This window comes from Gossypium hirsutum, chromosome D13, assembly GCF_007990345.1.
Source record: "Gossypium hirsutum isolate 1008001.06 chromosome D13, Gossypium_hirsutum_v2.1, whole genome shotgun sequence".
Lineage (NCBI taxonomy): Eukaryota > Viridiplantae > Streptophyta > Magnoliopsida > Malvales > Malvaceae > Gossypium > Gossypium hirsutum.
The window spans coordinates 46,516,280-46,533,401 of record NC_053449.1 but is presented as its reverse complement, the minus strand read 5'-3'; the positions used below and the strand labels follow the sequence as shown (position 1 = coordinate 46,533,401).

The following is a 17,122-nucleotide window of genomic DNA, read 5'->3' as shown; positions in this document are numbered from 1 at the left end:
AATTTTGATTCAATACTTTAAAAATTATAAAGACATAAACTATTAACCTAAAATAATTTTTTTTGTAAATAAATAAATTTTAGGTGTAATAGAATTAGAATTTTGAGTAATATTATAATGCTTACCATTATAAATTTATTTATTTATTTAAAAATGATGTAAAACAATTAAAAATACAACTTATTGCAGATCATTCCAACATTAGAAAACGTTAAATTTTCAAAACATCCATTCAGGTAAGTTGTTTTCCTCAAACAAATTCACCTTTATTGAAAAAAACCCAAAAGCTAAATTTTGTTTCTTAGCTCCCAAGCTAAACCAGCATACGTCATATCGCACATCCTTTAAAAACAACAAAACCCCGCTCGTACATTTATATCAACTAAGGTGCGGACTGAGGAGGAAACTGAAGAGACAGTTTTTCTCTGTTCCTTTCATTTGACGAACACTGATCAAAGGCATGAAAGAAGGGGAGGTTGTGGGAGAAGAGTCGTTCTGGAACGGCGAAATGGTACCATTTATAGCACCTCCGGAAGAGCTTCAGTGTGCAAGAAACGGACGTAAATGGCGTTGTAGCCGCTGGAGGATCCACGGTGAATCATACTGCGAATTTCATTTTCTCCACCAAAAGAACCGTTGCAAGCAAAACCCTGCGAAAACCAGGCCACATAAGAAGAAGAGGAAGAGGACTAATCAAAATGAACGAGTGGAAGAAGAAAAGGGTATTTCTGTTTTGGACAAGGACTATGGGAATGGTGGAGAAGTTGAGCCTTGGTCACGGAGGACTAGGAATGCCAAGTTTGCAGCGGAGAAACAAGAGAATGGCCCCAAATCCAAGGTGGGTTTTACTTGTTCTGTTTTGTTTTTAAAGAGCTTTGTTTTGAAATGATGACTTTTTTAATGTGAACAACGCAGGGGAAGAAAGATGGAAACGGTGACAAAAGGGAGTCATTTTCAAGGACTGGCAATGTCTCCTCAGCTGAAAAAATGGAAGTTGCGGTGAGCTTGCCCGTTTGGCTTTGAAATTAAAGGTTTCTCTCTTCTTTTTTTCCTTCCGATTAAAGGCATTGTTTTCATTTGGAAAGTAGGGCGGTGGTTATTGCCATCAGTGCCATCAGCTCAAAAGCCGAGTGCAGTTCTGCCGCAAGTGTCAACGTAAACGCTACTGTGATTCATGCATAAAAAAATGGTACTCAAATCTTCCATCTTTTTTTTTTAAAGCAACGTTTTAATGGCAAACAAAAAAAAAAGTCTTAATTCAGTGTTTATTGTCACTAATGAAGAGATTCGAATATAGGTACCCGCGGTTTCCAGAGAAAGCCATAGCTGGGTCCTGCCCATTTTGCCGTAAAATTTGCAACTGTAAATCATGTTTGCGTTCGGACCAACTCATGAAGGTTAATATTCGTAGTTTGCTATTTAATTATGTTCTTTCAAGCTATAGAATCAACCTGAAATGATTAAGTGGAAAATTTTAATATTTTATTATTAAATAAATGCATGGAAAAAGTCTATAATAACAGTAGAAACGATCTCAAACTAATAAAGAAGAAAAATAAAAAATATGCAGATTTTACATGGAAAATGGGAGAAATTCACTAATATTGAAAAGTAACAATACAATAGATTTGTGGCTATGTTCAGTTTTAAAGGGTTAAACAACCCGTCTAATAGAAGAAGTATAGTCCTATACGAATACTTGTGCACATTGAACTTTTCAGGCTGGATCAAATAGGATTGAGTCACACAAGTTTAACATGTCAAATGAACTCTTGCATAGTCCTATACGAGTACAACTTGTGCACATCAAACTTTTCAGGCTGAATCTAACAGGATTGAGTCACACAAGTCTAATATGTCAAATGCACTCTTGCTTCTATTTTGTGATTTTTATTTTAATGACTACCAGTGGGTTCTTACACATTCTAATAGGATGTCAAAAACTCTGGACTGCCATTGAATAAAGAAGAAAGAATTAAACACTTCAAGTATCTAATCTCCTTGTTGTATCCTTTCCTGAAACAATTTAATGAGGAGCAAATGAAGGAAATAGAGCTACAAGCCAAGATCCAAGGTATGAAATGTTGGGGTTAACTGATTATTTGAGTTGAATCAAAGACACCAATAATTCAAAAATATTGTTAATATCAAATGATTAATGTTGCGGCAGGATTAAGGTCATCAGAGATGGAACTACTTCGGGCTGTTTCTAGTGATTACGAACGTTTGTATTGGTGGGTTTCATTCTTAATATAATAAGAAGAATGTTGGAATTATTTTTGGTCTCTGTTGAAATTAGCTTTGTATTATCTGTTTCATTTTATGGCAGCAATAATTGCAAAACATCAATAGTTGATCTCCACAGAGTCTGCCCAAAATGTTCATATGAGCTTTGCCTCACTTGTTGTTGGGAAATTCGGGGTAAATGCTTGCGGGGTGGAGATAAAATGGTCCAAAGATATTTTGACAGAGGGAAAGCTTACTTACATGGAGGGGAACCTTTATCATTAGATAAGGAAAAGAACAAGACAAGCTCCAGGAAATATGTCAAGCTACCATCTGAGTGGCAAGTAAAGGGAAATGGTGACATCCCCTGCCCAGTGGAAAAACTGGGTGGTTGTGGACACAAGTGCTTGGAGTTGAAATGCATGTTGCCAGCCAATTGGGTTTCTATGTTGAAAATCAAAGCTGAAAGATTGGTTAAGTTGCATAAACTTGACAATGGGCTTGGAACCTTAACAGGACATTGTTCTTGTCTATTTGATAATGAGATTGGTGTTGTGAATGACGCAATACAGGAACACGGTAGTAAGGAACGCTTGTATTCTCCTTTGGCCAAAGATTTACAACAGGGGGATCTAGAGCATTTTCAGTGGCATTGGATTAAGGGAGAGCCAGTGATTGTTAGGAATGTTCATGAATTAACCTCTGGCTTAAGTTGGGAGCCAATGGTACTGTGGCGTGCATTCCGTGATGTATCAAATAAGAAAGGTTCTTCAAACGTTAATGTGAGAGCAATTGATTGTCTTGACTTGTGCGAGGTAATTTTGTTCGATTTGCTATTTGCTTTAATGATCATTATCAAATATACGTGTTCTAAATGAGTATCATTATGTTTCTGTCAATTGATATTAATTACATTTTAAAATGCAGGTTGAACTAAACATTCATAAATTTTTCATGGGATATTTAGAGGGTTGTGTACATAGTAACTCTTGGCCTCAGATTCTGAAACTAAAAGATTGGCCCCCATCAAATCATTTTGAGGAGCTCCTACCACGCCATTGTGCAGAATTTGTCAGTTCCTTGCCGTTTTTGGAATACACGAATCCTTTCTCAGGCATCCTCAACATGGCAGCAAAATTGCCTGCAAACATTTTGAAGCCTGACCTTGGTCCAAAAACATATATAGCTTATGGATTTGTTGAAGAGCTTGGGCGTGGAGACTCAGTGACCAAGCTTCATTTTGACATGTCGGACGCGGTATAAAAATTTAGTATATATTGCAATATCTTGCTAAGTGGTTCGTTAGAGAAATGCTTTTATTGGAGATTTGGTGGCTTATGTCATATTTTTGGAATCATCAAGCTTTCTATCCTAGTCTTTAACTACATTTAAGATTTTGTTCACAGTTTTCGGTATATGTTGCAATATCTGAGTTTGAATTGCTCATATGTGAAAGAATATGAGCCTTTAGCTAGCAGCTTCATTTTAAATTAAACTAATGCAACAATGAATCCTATAGGGGACAGCCCATGGGCTAGAACTTGAAACTCTCAACTTTGAAGGCTTAGGTATGAATCTTGCAGAGAGAGGCAATTACTTAGATTGAATTTTCTATAATACTTGCTCCTATCGTCTCTGTTGAAAATTAAATCATTCTTCTTATATGAATACATAACAATGTGGTTGCTTTTGTACAACTCAGGTGAATGTTTTGGTGCACTCAGCTGAAGTGATTCATACCTCTGACCAGCTTGCTGATATAGAAATTTTGAAAATGAGGCATGTAAGACAAGATCAAATGGAGTTATATGGCAATTACAAGGACTCCAATTTGCCTTTGGAAGAGCAAGTAGGTATGGACGTTTGGCCGAAGCATTTGAAGATGGAAAGTATAACTAGCAAGAAGGAAGTGAATCCATGTCAATGTTCAGATTCAACAACTAAATTGCTGATGAGAACTTTAGGATTTCAAAATGAAGAGAACTCTAAATTGGATAAAGAAAGCAACGGGAGAATTAAAGAGGCTCATACCAGTGATACCTCATTTTCAAATATGCATTTTCCTAATGGCTGGGACGAAGATTCTTGTTTGCTGATGAAAGGGCAAGTTGATGCTGATGTCATGGTTAAAGTTGTGAAGTCGCCAAAGAGAAAAAGTAGAACTAGAAAGAAGAAAGTGAAATCTTGTCAAACATCATTGTTGGTTCAAAATAAAGAGGAATTAGAAGTGGGTGAAAGTAATAGGAAAATATATAAGACTCATTCTGGTGATTCTTCTTTCTGAAATATGCATTTCGATACAATTATACCTGCTTGAATTTTGATTTCTCTTTTCATCATTTTCATTGAGTTGAACTGCTCTATAAATCTGGATACAGTGATCTATCTCTTTCATTTCTCCTTTCTCAATAATGCCTATGAAAACTAACATTTGCTTATTTTGTTTCTCTTCTGGTTCAACAGATAAAGCTATAGATGCGTGTTTAACAAATGAAGCATCTGGAGGTGGGGCTCTTTGGGATATTTTTCGTAGGCAAGATGTTCCCAAACTTGAGGAATACCTTAGGAAGCATCATAGAGAATTCAGGCATGTTTATTGCTCTCCAGTGGATCAGGTAGCTACCCTTTCACAATTATATGCTTCTGCATATTGGCGTGTTTGTAGTGTCCCATAGTAAACACTTGGATTGCCATGTACCGGTCATTTCTATTAAATGTATTACAATTGTTTTTTTGGAATGATTGATTATAAATTTAATTAAATCCTAAAGTTGAATCATAAATAGTTTTTCCTTGCATTTTAAGATTGGTAAGCGAATGATCATTCCCTTTTTAGCCTGATAGACCTACTATGTGATCTTATCTTTAAGAATTTTGTTTGTAATTTATGATAGTACGAACTAGAATGAAAATGAATTTATGTGACAGGTTGTGCACCCGATTCATGATCAAACTTTCTACCTGAACATGCACCATAAGAGAAAGCTCAAGGAGGAGTTTGGTTAGCACTTTATTGGTGTTGCTTGGTTGCCTTGATTATTTCCCTTTCTTTCATAGAAAATTTATATGCTTCTTTGCAGGAGTCGAGCCTTGGACCATTATACAAAAACTTGGAGAAGCGATCTTTATACCTGCTGGTTGTCCTCATCAAGTGAGAAATCTCAAGGCATGTAAATTCTTGGAGATACGTTTTAATACAGTGTTGACAATAACCTAACTTTGATCTGAAATTGCATTTCAGAGTAGTGACTTTTTGTTGATAGAGATGAATGCAATTTTCTATGTTACTTGGCCTCAGATGAGTGTATATAATGTTGGGTGTATACAATATGGTTTCGAGTTAGAACTGATATCCTTCCATGCGACCAATAAGTTTTGTATTTACTTTCAGATTTCTAGTGTATTGTTTTGTGTGCTAATGTATTATACGCTTCATAGGAGTTTCAGTTTGATTGCATCCCTGCATAATATTGTTATTATTATTCTGATTATGTATATTTTGCCCCTTTGCAGTCATGTACAAAAGTTGCTCTTGACTTTGTGTCTCCTGAAAATATTCATGAATGCATCCGTTTGACCGAGGAGTTTCGAGTTCTTCCACATGAGCATAGGTCTAAGGAGGACAAACTAGAGGTAAATTATTTCATAACATTATTTTGTTGAATTATATCGTTCACTTCATGCAACTTTCTTATACATCATGTTTCAACTTTGAAGATCATTAGCCTCCTGGTTTTAACTTTTCTAATGCATGCATGTTATTCCCTTCATATTCATGCTCTAAACAAGTATTATGAAATATTACTTTTCCTTCACTGTGTCACAGCATCAATGCTTAATGAATGTAAAAAAAGACGCATGACAAAGTAATGCTCAAAACCAAGAACAATAGTTCTCATATATATATATACCGAAAATGAAGCTTAGTATGTGCATGTTATCCATCTACAAACAGGTGAACGGTGTTTTGATATTACACCCTTTATATGAAACAGGTGAAGAAAATGATGCTTCATGCTTTGAAATATGCCGTGGAGGAATTGGAGAAGTTCACTGCATGAGTCTCTTAATCCCCATCCTTTGAAATATATTTATTCTAAATATTGCCAGGCAGCAACAGTGGTAGGTGTCATAATTTTTGCAAACAGATTTTGCACCTAATTTGTTAGAAGTCTCTTCTTTTCGTTGGAGTTCTCAAGGGTGTGTCCATTGTTTCTGATAAGAAGCTCAGTTTTTTTGTACAAACTCTGATTTCCGAGGGGAATTGACGTGCAAGTTATATTGTATTTACTCTTTTCAGCCAATGCATGATTTAAACTTATTATATTCAGCCAATGGTTTAAGATCAACCTCTTATTTATTTAAGATTTAGCATAAAGCACCTGTGTAATGCAAATGCTGGCAATTTAACGTGCATAATGAGAAAGATTATACATGGATGCCAAATTTATGTGCTCTATTTTATCAACCTTAGCATTCTTCAAAGTAACAAAATCTTGAAGATGTTAATGGCTCCAAAAAAGACCACCGAATTTTTATGGTGACAATATCAATTGCCACACGGCGGGTCGTCATCAACAACATTCTTTGTACGCTTGACTTCTTGCAATTATGACGACTTTTAAAATCTTTTGGTGTATCAAATTCATTAAGGTAGCGCTTGAGAATTTAGATTTGAGTTTGGATTTTAAAACATGTGTTTATAATGTATTTTTCTTTTTATAAATTCAAGCTTAAATTTTAAAAAGGATTTTAAAACACGTGTTTATAATGTTTTTTTGATAAAACTCGTTCTATGTAATAATCTAAAGACATTGATTCTTTATCTTTTTTGACTTCAAATTGTATTGTTTATTTCAAACTAAACACGGTGGTCATCAATGTTGTAAAAAAAAAAGAGAAAAGTTAAATTTGCTCGAGTCTTCTTAATGATTTTTTCCCTTAATTGTTCTATTATAAAATTATTATTTTAATAAATAAATGTCATTTGAAAATGAGAAAAATATATATTCATTTATATTTTTTTTATAATTTTGTATGTATTTTTATCAAAAAAAGAACTTTTAAAAAATCTTTTATTTTAAAGTTTTTTTTTTAAATTTTAATTTTTAAGAATCAAGACTAAATTAATAGAATGTGTAAAGTTGAGGGTTAGATTTGTTGAATTGTTTAGAATTAGGACCTAATTGATAAAATTTATAAACATTGGAGAGCTAAAATTTGTTATTATGCCCATAGAAAAAAAGAACAAGCCAATATTTTGTTAGTGATTTAATGGAAGAGTAACTAAAGTATTAAAGTTCAATAACGCTAGTGACTAAAATATAAAATTCGAAACTTAAGTAACCAACAAATTCATAGGCTTGTTGCATGTCCATATAGTAGTTAATTTCAACAAATTCATGTTTTTTTCTTACCGTATATAGCGAAGGAAATCCAAAATTTCAAATTCAAGTTCCCAAACATTACATAGAAATCAAACTTTTCTTTCAGCAAAGCAACCCTAAGATAAGAGATTTTACTTTCATTTGATGAAATCGACCAGAACCCTAGTATAAGAAAACATATGCAAGCAAAGTTAACATCAAATTCGAAACCCCAAAATCGGGATATCACCTAACCAAAGTTTAAGTTGGATTAAGGATCAAGTGCACTGCAGTATCAATCTTCACATAATGCTGCCACATTACCAATCCAATACTATCAAACTGTTTAGCAGCAACCTAATCTAGTCTTCTAAGGTTGATTAAAGGACCAAACCATATCCGATCATAAGAAAATCTGAAAATTCGAGAACTGGTCCTGAAATACATCTAAATGGAAATTCAAAATTATTCAGATGCCAGAAAACCATAAAAGATTTCTACCCGACGAAAATGAGCCAACATCATGTGGATGATGAATAACTCAATCTTCCAATCCAATACTTCAATTTCAAACGGGAACATAAAATTGCCAAATATCTACTAGTCCAAACACCAATACAACTGCAAGCAACAATTCAACTACTACCATGGCATTGTGTTCTCAAAAATTAATTGACAAATACATTAAATTCACATGGTCCACTCTAGGTACATTCATATTGCCCATCCACTCTAGGCATCATGCTAACAGACCTTGATACAGAAAGCCCTATAAACCCAGCTAAATCGTCATCACAAAGTAGCTTCCCGTAGCTGAGTTTCCATATCATGTTCCTCATCCCGACATTGTTGTGGATGTTCCTTGTACTCCAGTCACAGACATGACCTCCCCAGGGGGCGGGTGATCAAATTTGCATGTTGCACCATACTTGCATGTTCCAGTTTTCATGTAGTATGGACAATGAACAGATCCCTGTCAATGTATCCCATGATTATCTCAATAGCATTGACGAAAAGAAAATTACTATCTAAAACTATACTCTTTATGCTTGAAGACAAATCCTAGACGGATGGAAATCCAACAAACAGAGAAAGAAAAGCACAAGTATCATAACCAAGTACCAAAGCCATTAGGGAAAAAGAAAAATCACCTCTCTCCTAGGTAATCCTGCAAGAGTGAGCTTAATAGCTTGCTGAGAAGCTTCGTTGGTTGTTAACCGATCAATGGGGTGATGGAACTTGCATCTATCTCCAAACTTACATTCCCCTGTCTTCATATAGTACTGCAATGTAAAGAATAAATTGGGGAAAAAGTCATCAATAAGCATATTGATTCCTATGATGCAGGTAACATTACAAAGTAAGTCAAAAGTTTTTCGAAGGTAATTTGGATGCTTTATAGCATGAAAGAATTCTGCAGCTCTAATCCAAGATCAATTGTATGAGAACTATCTTGTTGGTCATTAGAATACTGGGTGACAGCAAGGAATTCAAAATAATAATTAAAAGACAGACATATTACAGCTAGAAATTTAAAAAACATAATGGATTAATGCGCACATCACATTCAGTCTGTCCAGGTCTCTGAGGATACACAGGTTGAGTCCCTACCAACTGCAATATGTAAACAAACAAAATGCATCAGCACTTAAGCAAACAACAAAAATTCAGAATCATCAAGCAAAATATCTCCAAAGAGAAAAAGTTATTGTTATTCTACAGAAGACATTTTGGCAAACCAAGAAGGAAAGGTTGAAGCTAAAGATTACTCTAGATTTTGGAAAATTGCATCTAAAAGCAGCCCAACACAAAAAGGTTAGGAACTTGAAACCACAGAAGACTGAGTGAAACTAGAGAGAGAAAATGCAACTCTATGAACTCGAACAAAAGAATGTAGCATATGAGTGACATTAACAAATAGTAGCCCTTGGATGAGACCGTGACCCAGTTCCAATTGGTATTACAGTGAGATTGCAAAATCAGGCAGAATTGCAGTAAGATTGGAATTAGCAATAGCCCCATTATTCCATGGAAACACCTGCAAACCAGTGACAATGTAGTGGGAAAATTACCTGACCCTCAAGAAAATATTACCAAAAATTATTATTAATAAAATTTTTACTAGTTTATTTTTCATTTTTTTTTATATTTGAAATATTTGGAAAAAAATCTGTTAAACTTGGCATCTTTGTTATTTAACAATAATTAACCTCAGCATTTGACCCAATGGTAAATGCAAGTATCCTCTGCTGAAAGACAGCTTCAAACAACTCCTTGCTATATATACAGACCCACCCCTCCCATCGATAAAAGGTAATAGAACTAAACTCTCTAATTCAAATCGAATAACTATGCTTAATTTCAAATTAAGATTAAAACAAGAAACACTTCACCTTTTTTCTAGCCACTCAACCTTGTTTAAATTGTATAGCCTTAGAATGTAGAACCATATCTGGATCATACTAATGCCAATCTAGCTAGCCATGACTTAATCTCATCATGGCAAGCCAAACTGCAATCTAATAAGGCTGATTTTGGACTCAGAGAACTAAATGCAGGAATAATAGAGAAGCAAAAAGAAAGAAACGATAATTCCTTTTACTGTTTTAAATGAAAATAGATTTCAAAGATAAAAATTAAACAAATTTTTCAAGGAATCATCTTCATATTAACATAATTTTACAAGGAAAAAGTTTCTGGAGCAGGATGGGCCTCTCACAAAAAAATGGGCAATAAGTGGTTGGGTGCCCTTGACACCAATAATAAGAGGGAGAAAGGAAGAGCCCCCGGGGGGGGGGAGATGGCTATCATGAAACATAAAATCTCTCATTACCGTTGGCATTGTTTGCTGAGCAAGTAGAGTTGTCTGACTTAATCTGGGGTCAATTGTTTGATATAGAGAAGAAGCTGGATTAACAACTCCAATGTTCAGATTACTGGCAGATGCTATAAGGGAATGGCCTAGTGCTACAGGAGGAACGAATGCTGCACAAAAGCTCAAATAATGTGAGGCACAAATACTGAACATGACATTTGGAAACTTAAATTAATTATATCTTCAACATCACAAACATTGAAGTTAACATACCATTCCTATCAGGATGATTGTACCGGCAAGTAGAACCATACTTGCAACTAAAATTGAAAAGGTAAGTTAGAAAAGTTAGAAGTTCGGATAATACTCTATTGTTATTAGATTTTAAAACAATTTGCCATAGGGCTAATAAATACCTGCCAGTTTTAAGGTAGAATGGGCAATCTACTTCATCCTGTCAAAAGCAAGCATACGTTATCTATGAGCTCTTCATAACCATGTACTTAAGTTCATAGGAAATACAGTACCTAACTACCACGAAAAGTGAATAAATGGACAAAGCAAACAACTGTAATGTTGATTAAGTCCTTTTTTCCTAAATATATGTATGAATAAACATTCTAAAGCTTGAAACAACATCCTCCAACATCTATTTTGTGTTTCTTCAATTTCATATCTCATCAAAAGAAATTTGACATAAAATGAATCTAAGCAAACATCAAAATTGAGAATAAATTGAAATTTATAACAGAAAAATCAACACAAACTATTCTTTTATAAACCAGTCTCATATCAATATGGACCAGACCAGCCACACTCTCCTTGAACCATCTGGCTTATTGATTTGACAACATATATGGAACCATCAAAATGGATCAAAAAATAGATGAGCCAATGAAATTGTAAGCCATTGAACCAGAATTAAGCCAAATGGATTTTGAGATTGAGCTTTAACAACTTAAAGACTTTCTAGCCAAAATCTTAAATTTCTGCACGCATAATTCATAAATTAAAGTTTAATCTACCACCAGCCAAAAACTTCAGGTTACCTAGCAGGTTACTAAATCATATAAAAAAGCATAACTTTGAAGCTAGATCTACAGTTTTCCCATCATCCAAAAAAACCACCACAGCTTCAACCAGTTATGTAAATGAAGCTTTAAAGAGAAGATTAGGGCTGTACAGTTACCTACTCTAAATTTAGTAATGAAGCTTACCATAGGGCTTTAGTTGCAGAGAAATTACTAGGACTGTTTCCCAACATTGGACTTCATTTCAGTTTGACAGGTGTGGCCAATCTAGACGAGTCTTTATTCTCAAAAGTCAAAAATAATAGCAGTACAATGAATATGGAATTTTCTTCATTTAATCCAACTGCTGGTTAAAAGGGATTACAGTGGTTCTTCAATTTAGTGTTCTAAAGTTCATTGTCAAGACCATAGAGCTTTGAATGTCAGGAAGACCACAACGAACATTGCAGACCAAGACTTTGAGGAACCTTTAGATAGAAATGTACAACTACTGGATCCTATTGAATACCTAAGAATAAACTTGATCTTGGAAAGGATAGTATAGCCCACCAAATTAATATGATAAGAGGTGATTTGGATGTTAGAGGCAGCTTAGAGGGTTGTAACAGGAATGAGATCATCAACAAAGATGGTCTACCCACTGAGTGTACAAGTGAAGTCCCTTTAGAGTGTTATTTATCAAAAATATATTGGTAAATTGTGATTTGAAGTTTGTTGTGGTAGGGCTGATCCTATGTTTGAACATAAATTTCCTGATAGAGTTCATTTCCCTGCCTCCTTGAAATCAATACCACAAACCTCTTGATTTTAATCTTCCGCAAGACAGTTCCAATTATTAGAATGCTTCTAACCAATTGTTTTATTTGCTAGTATTCCTAAACAAAATTGTCCAGTGGCAGGGATTCTTGATGTGCTTGCTGCTTCTTGCCTTGACAACTATCAACATTCCATTTGTTTTGCTCTTTTTATGGATTTTCTAAAGCAGACAGTATTTGCATTCTAACTTTCCACAGTCAAGTTTTTTAATTCGGGAGAGAATGACATTCACTATTTAAGACATATTTTATTAGTGTTATTTCTAATTTGGGATATACATGGTACTTAGCATTTTATTATGGTTTTTAGTTTGCTTATAATACATATGTTATTTTTGTTTCAATTAGGTTCCAGATGAAGAATATTTGAGTCATTGTGATTTTCTTCCCTTGTTGATTGTATTCTGTTTTCTCCATATTTCTGTTTCTGCCAAAATTTCCTCTATTACTCTAGATTTGTTTCAGTCTATTTCTGAAATTTCTGTTCTATATTTAACTTCTTTTCCCTACTTATTCTACATCACTGATGCACCAAATATTTACTAAAAGGGAAAAATGAATGCATGCCAGATCTACACATTACCGGTCTTACTGGAAGTCCTATATTTAATTCCTTTTCCCTACCTATTCTACATCACTGATGCACCTACTATTTACCAAAAGGGAAAAATGAATGCATGCCAGATCTACACATTACCGGTCTTACTGGAAGTCCTTTGGAATTATGATATAGTGCCGGCTTAATATCTCCAGATATTCCCCCAATCTTCATGGCTATATCACTCTGCTCACAGTTGACATTGTTTTGTAGGGATAACTGTATTTGGATATCTTTTGGGTGGTTAAATTTGCAGGTTGAACCAAATTTACATGTTCCGGTCTTCATGTAGAACTGCAAAAGTTATAAAATCAAGGATGGAAAATTTAAAATCATAATTGGTACAAGGGACAAGAAGCAAAAAACCATAGGAGGTAAATATCTTACAGCACAAGGGGGTTCAGAGGGCCTTTCTGGTAACCCAGATGCCGTTAAATTCTCAGAATCACCCTGAGAAAAGAATCATGACATTATCATAAAGGGACAGATGAAAATAACTGCAAAGTAAGGAATCCAGGATGAATGGAACATACAGGAGCATCCAATTTATCTTTTGGATGATTGAACTTGCACTTCGAACCAAACTTGCATCTTTGAGTTTTCAAAAAATACTGCAAAACCAAACAGGCAATAGATGGAATATTTTAAGAACTAAAGTTCAACCCATTAAATACTCAAAAGCATAAAATTATAAAAATCACTTCTTACAGGACAATCTGGCTCTCCTGGTCTCTCAGGGAGGGATTCACCAGCTGGAACAGGTGGAACCTAAAGAGAAAAAAGAAGGAAATCAAACTGTATCACAATAATGTACACTAACTTGCCTTTTTGGCAATACCAGGATAGAATTTCTAACATAGAAAACAAACATGAGTAATAAGCTCATTGATGTGTCCACATGAGAGAAAAAAAAGGTTAGACCAACAAATAACAGTGCATCTTTAATTGGAACAACCACATACTGCTTGTCCAGACAGGCATGCAAGTTGAACTAAAATAACAACTCGATGATCCATATTATTAGATATGCACATAGTTAAAAAAACAAATGAATAAGTACAAAAGTATATATTAATGGGATCTGCTCAGGAATTTAGAACCACAAGCTACTCCAAAAGAGCCAATCAAACTTAGACAAACAGCAGAGAAAGCATGTTAGTAATCCTAGGGTGTATCAACCTCTCCCTAGTTCCTCCACTACATTGAACCTGCCTAGCAGGAGAGACTGACAACCATAGAGGCATTCCTAGAAATGCATTGACATGCACCAATCAGTGAGATGGGAGGTTGCCCCTTTTTATCACAGTTTTTTCTAGGGCTGAGGTCAGACAATGTCTCAGCTTCCTTAAAGTAGCTGCCAGAAAATCTTGAGGCAGGACCTTAAGGAGAAGCCCACTTTCTACATACCATCATTCCAGGTTGGTCATATTAGTAGTTCCCCCCCAAAATCTCCAACTCCTATATTTATGCCCAAGAAGAACTGCCAAAGGTAACTTGTTTTCTTCCACTCTCATTCTTGCAAAGTTTGAGAGAGAGAAAAAGAAAATACTCTTGGATAGTTGTGTCTATCTTTTGACTCCAGAAGAGGGTGAATCCCATTAGTCTCATAGCAATAGAAGGATGAAAATTTAGATTTACTTTTAATTTTGTAAACTTTAAATAAACAATGGAACTCCCAATTTCTTTTCTATTCAAAATATTTTATTAGATAAAGTTTCTAAACAACCATTTTGAAGATACATACATAAGCATTGAATTTGCATCTTACAAAACCAGGCCATTATCTAACAAAAACATACATCTAGGCCTGAAGATTGTTTAACGATTTGGGAGTTCCAAAGAAAGAACAAGAAATCAGATAATTATGATATTAAGTCTATATATAAATAATATTAATAATTATTCAATTACAATAATAACAAGAATGCAAAATTCAAAGTGAGGATGAATTTTTGGAACCAGTCTTGAAAAAGGGACCATTTCTCCATTACTTGGTCACTAGATATAGTTTAGTATACTGATTGAATTTTATAAAACATGCAAGCATAATGCTATAGTAGTACAAAATCTTTTAAATACTGGTAAAACTAAATACATAATTAGACAAGCCTCATAAATATGCTTATCCATGCATAATAGCAGCAATCATATCCTTTAAAGGCGATAAGTAACATTTATATGATAATACTTTTCTTATTAATATAAAAAAATGTGTACTATATAAAAGTTGAAAATAAAATTTCATTCAAATATTAATGTTTATATTGTACCCAAAGAAAAGTAATTTCTATAGGCAAACTCCAGTAAGATTCATTATCATTGGCGTAAAAGATGGCAATAAAGGTCACCTCTTTCCAATATGGGATTCCACCCTCAGGAACCCAAATAGGATGGTCAAACTTGCAGCTATCTCCAAACTTACAGGTTCTTGTGAGCATATAATGAGCACAATCCTTTTCTCCTGGCCTTTGAGGATATATAGGTAAATTGCTTGCACTCTCCAATCTAGGTCGCTTGACTAAAGAGCTAGCAGAATACCAAGCTTCAATCTGCCCAAGTGTGTTTTGGGCATCCAAAACATTCTGATGGTAGAGAACTATAATACATAGTAGTTATATACAACAAAAAGAGGAAATATATACGTTAATAATATAAGTTTAACATAAAAAAATGCTTTTATATAAAGAAGATATAATAGTTTGGCAATTATATACCAAATACCAGTGTTAATTGCAAATACTTTAAACTTTAATTTGAAAATATTACTAAACTCTAGAATTAATTAGAGGTACTGGGAGATACCTAACGTTGTTAACAGTTAAATAAGGATCAAGATGACTTAAAATAATTGTACAAAAAATACATATATAGAGTCAATTTTTTGAACAAGCTGATTCAGGCCAAAAGCCCGTGGGTTCCCTTCCCAGATTGCATTAGATTACACACCATATTAGAGTGAAAAGTACAAATGTTAGTATAAGAATAAGCTCAATAATCATGTCATAATTGCTTCCTTCAGCAAGGAACGACAAAAACATGCAGGGATCATAGTTGAGTAGTTGGTATGATTATAACGGCATCAAAATCATTTAGTAGACAGAAGAAGAGCTAATCTAAAGTTCAAAATACAAGTAAAGGTTACCGCTAAAGATCACCCTTCCCATCAATATTCTTAACGAACTACGGCATCTAAGATTGTAGCTTCATAACAAGAAAAACATTCAAACACAATTAATAAGAAAGAAAGAAATTAAACTGAGAATCAGATTTGTGTAAGCAATCCGGAAATAAAAGCAGCAGTAGTTTGGTTACCTTGAGAGGGGCGTTTGATGAGTGAGGCGGCAGCAGCGGCAGCGGCAGCAGCGGAGGGGTGGAGTTGTTGAAGCAAATGAGACTGAGACTGAGACGCGGCGTCGGAGTCCAGATAACGGTGGAGAGTGGAGGCGGAAGGTGATGGGGATGAGTAACCGTAAAACTGGTTGGCCATTTGGCCACTGCTACTAACCCTAATTCACAAAATTTTAACTATGCCGTACACTCACTGCTGAATTAGATGTCTGAAATTATATTTTCTTCATTTTTAGATTCTTTTTTTTTTCCTTTTTATTATTTTCGAAGGCACCTCGGTAACAGAGTAATGCCGCGCGGTAGGTCAGCGTAGCTCAATACGCTCTGAAAATTATTTATCAGAAACGAAATAGAAATTTGTAAAATTTACTTTTAAATTTTTCCTAGGAAAATAAAAGAAATCAAAGTAAAGCAAAAGAAAGCATGGTTAAAAGAGAGAAAATGATGTTTGTTTATTTTATTTAAGGGTAAATTATAATTATTCGTTTTCAACTATAAAAACTTTTAATTTTGTTACTGATTTATTTTTATTTTTGTTTTGATCACCTGTAAATTGTTAACAAAAGTGGTAAAGTGATTAGAGGTATTTAAACGGTTAATCGAATTGAATTAGTATTAATCGAACTTTTTAATCCTTTAATCGTTAATCGAACCAACATTTTTTCAAAAAAAATTAACTGAACCGAAATTTATATATATATATTTTGTTTAAACAAGTATAAAACATATAAGCTAAATAAATTTATAATGTTCATTTGACTGAATTAACCGAACTAGTAATAGCCTAATACATATAATATATATTATTATTTATTAAGTTCGGTTAATTCGGTTCGAAATCGGGTAATTAACTGAATTAACCATTTATCGAAATTTCAAAAAACATTTAACCGGCCTCCGATTGAACTAGATCTGTTAGTCAA

At 34.2% G+C, this 17,122-nt stretch overlaps 2 protein-coding genes across 3 annotated transcripts; one reads left to right on the top strand and one right to left on the bottom strand.

The window, feature by feature from the left end:
* The first annotated feature begins 90 nt into the window (after window positions 1-90).
* LOC107920142 (lysine-specific demethylase JMJ25) lies at window positions 91-6,555 on the top strand. Its single transcript, XM_016849678.2, has 14 exons — window positions 91-838; window positions 916-999; window positions 1,089-1,189; window positions 1,298-1,397; window positions 1,933-2,074; window positions 2,171-2,234; window positions 2,330-3,041; window positions 3,154-3,483; window positions 3,929-4,493; window positions 4,690-4,841; window positions 5,155-5,227; window positions 5,307-5,392; window positions 5,740-5,859; window positions 6,222-6,555. The coding sequence occupies exons 1-14, from the start codon at window positions 461-463 to the stop codon at window positions 6,285-6,287; spliced, it is 2,973 nt and encodes a 990-aa protein (XP_016705167.1). The 5' UTR covers window positions 91-460; the 3' UTR covers window positions 6,288-6,555.
* A 1,598-nt stretch (window positions 6,556-8,153) lies between these two features.
* On the bottom strand, window positions 8,154-16,540 carry LOC107920143 (zinc finger CCCH domain-containing protein 37). 2 transcript variants are annotated; one of them, XM_016849679.2, is made up of 12 exons: window positions 16,164-16,540; window positions 15,200-15,447; window positions 13,560-13,619; window positions 13,385-13,462; window positions 13,239-13,301; window positions 12,951-13,145; window positions 10,824-10,861; window positions 10,681-10,727; window positions 10,426-10,577; window positions 9,153-9,206; window positions 8,744-8,875; window positions 8,154-8,565 (listed from the first exon to the last, which is right to left on the bottom strand). In XM_016849679.2, exons 1-12 carry the CDS (start codon window positions 16,336-16,338, stop codon window positions 8,428-8,430), a joined length of 1,380 nt encoding a protein of 459 aa, XP_016705168.1. In that variant the 5' UTR covers window positions 16,339-16,540; the 3' UTR covers window positions 8,154-8,427. The 2 variants fall into 2 exon arrangements, with proteins under 2 accessions (XP_016705168.1, XP_040964892.1); XM_041108958.1 differs by having other exon boundaries at window positions 12,960-13,145; window positions 16,164-16,524.
* Window positions 16,541-17,122: the final 582 nt, after the last annotated feature.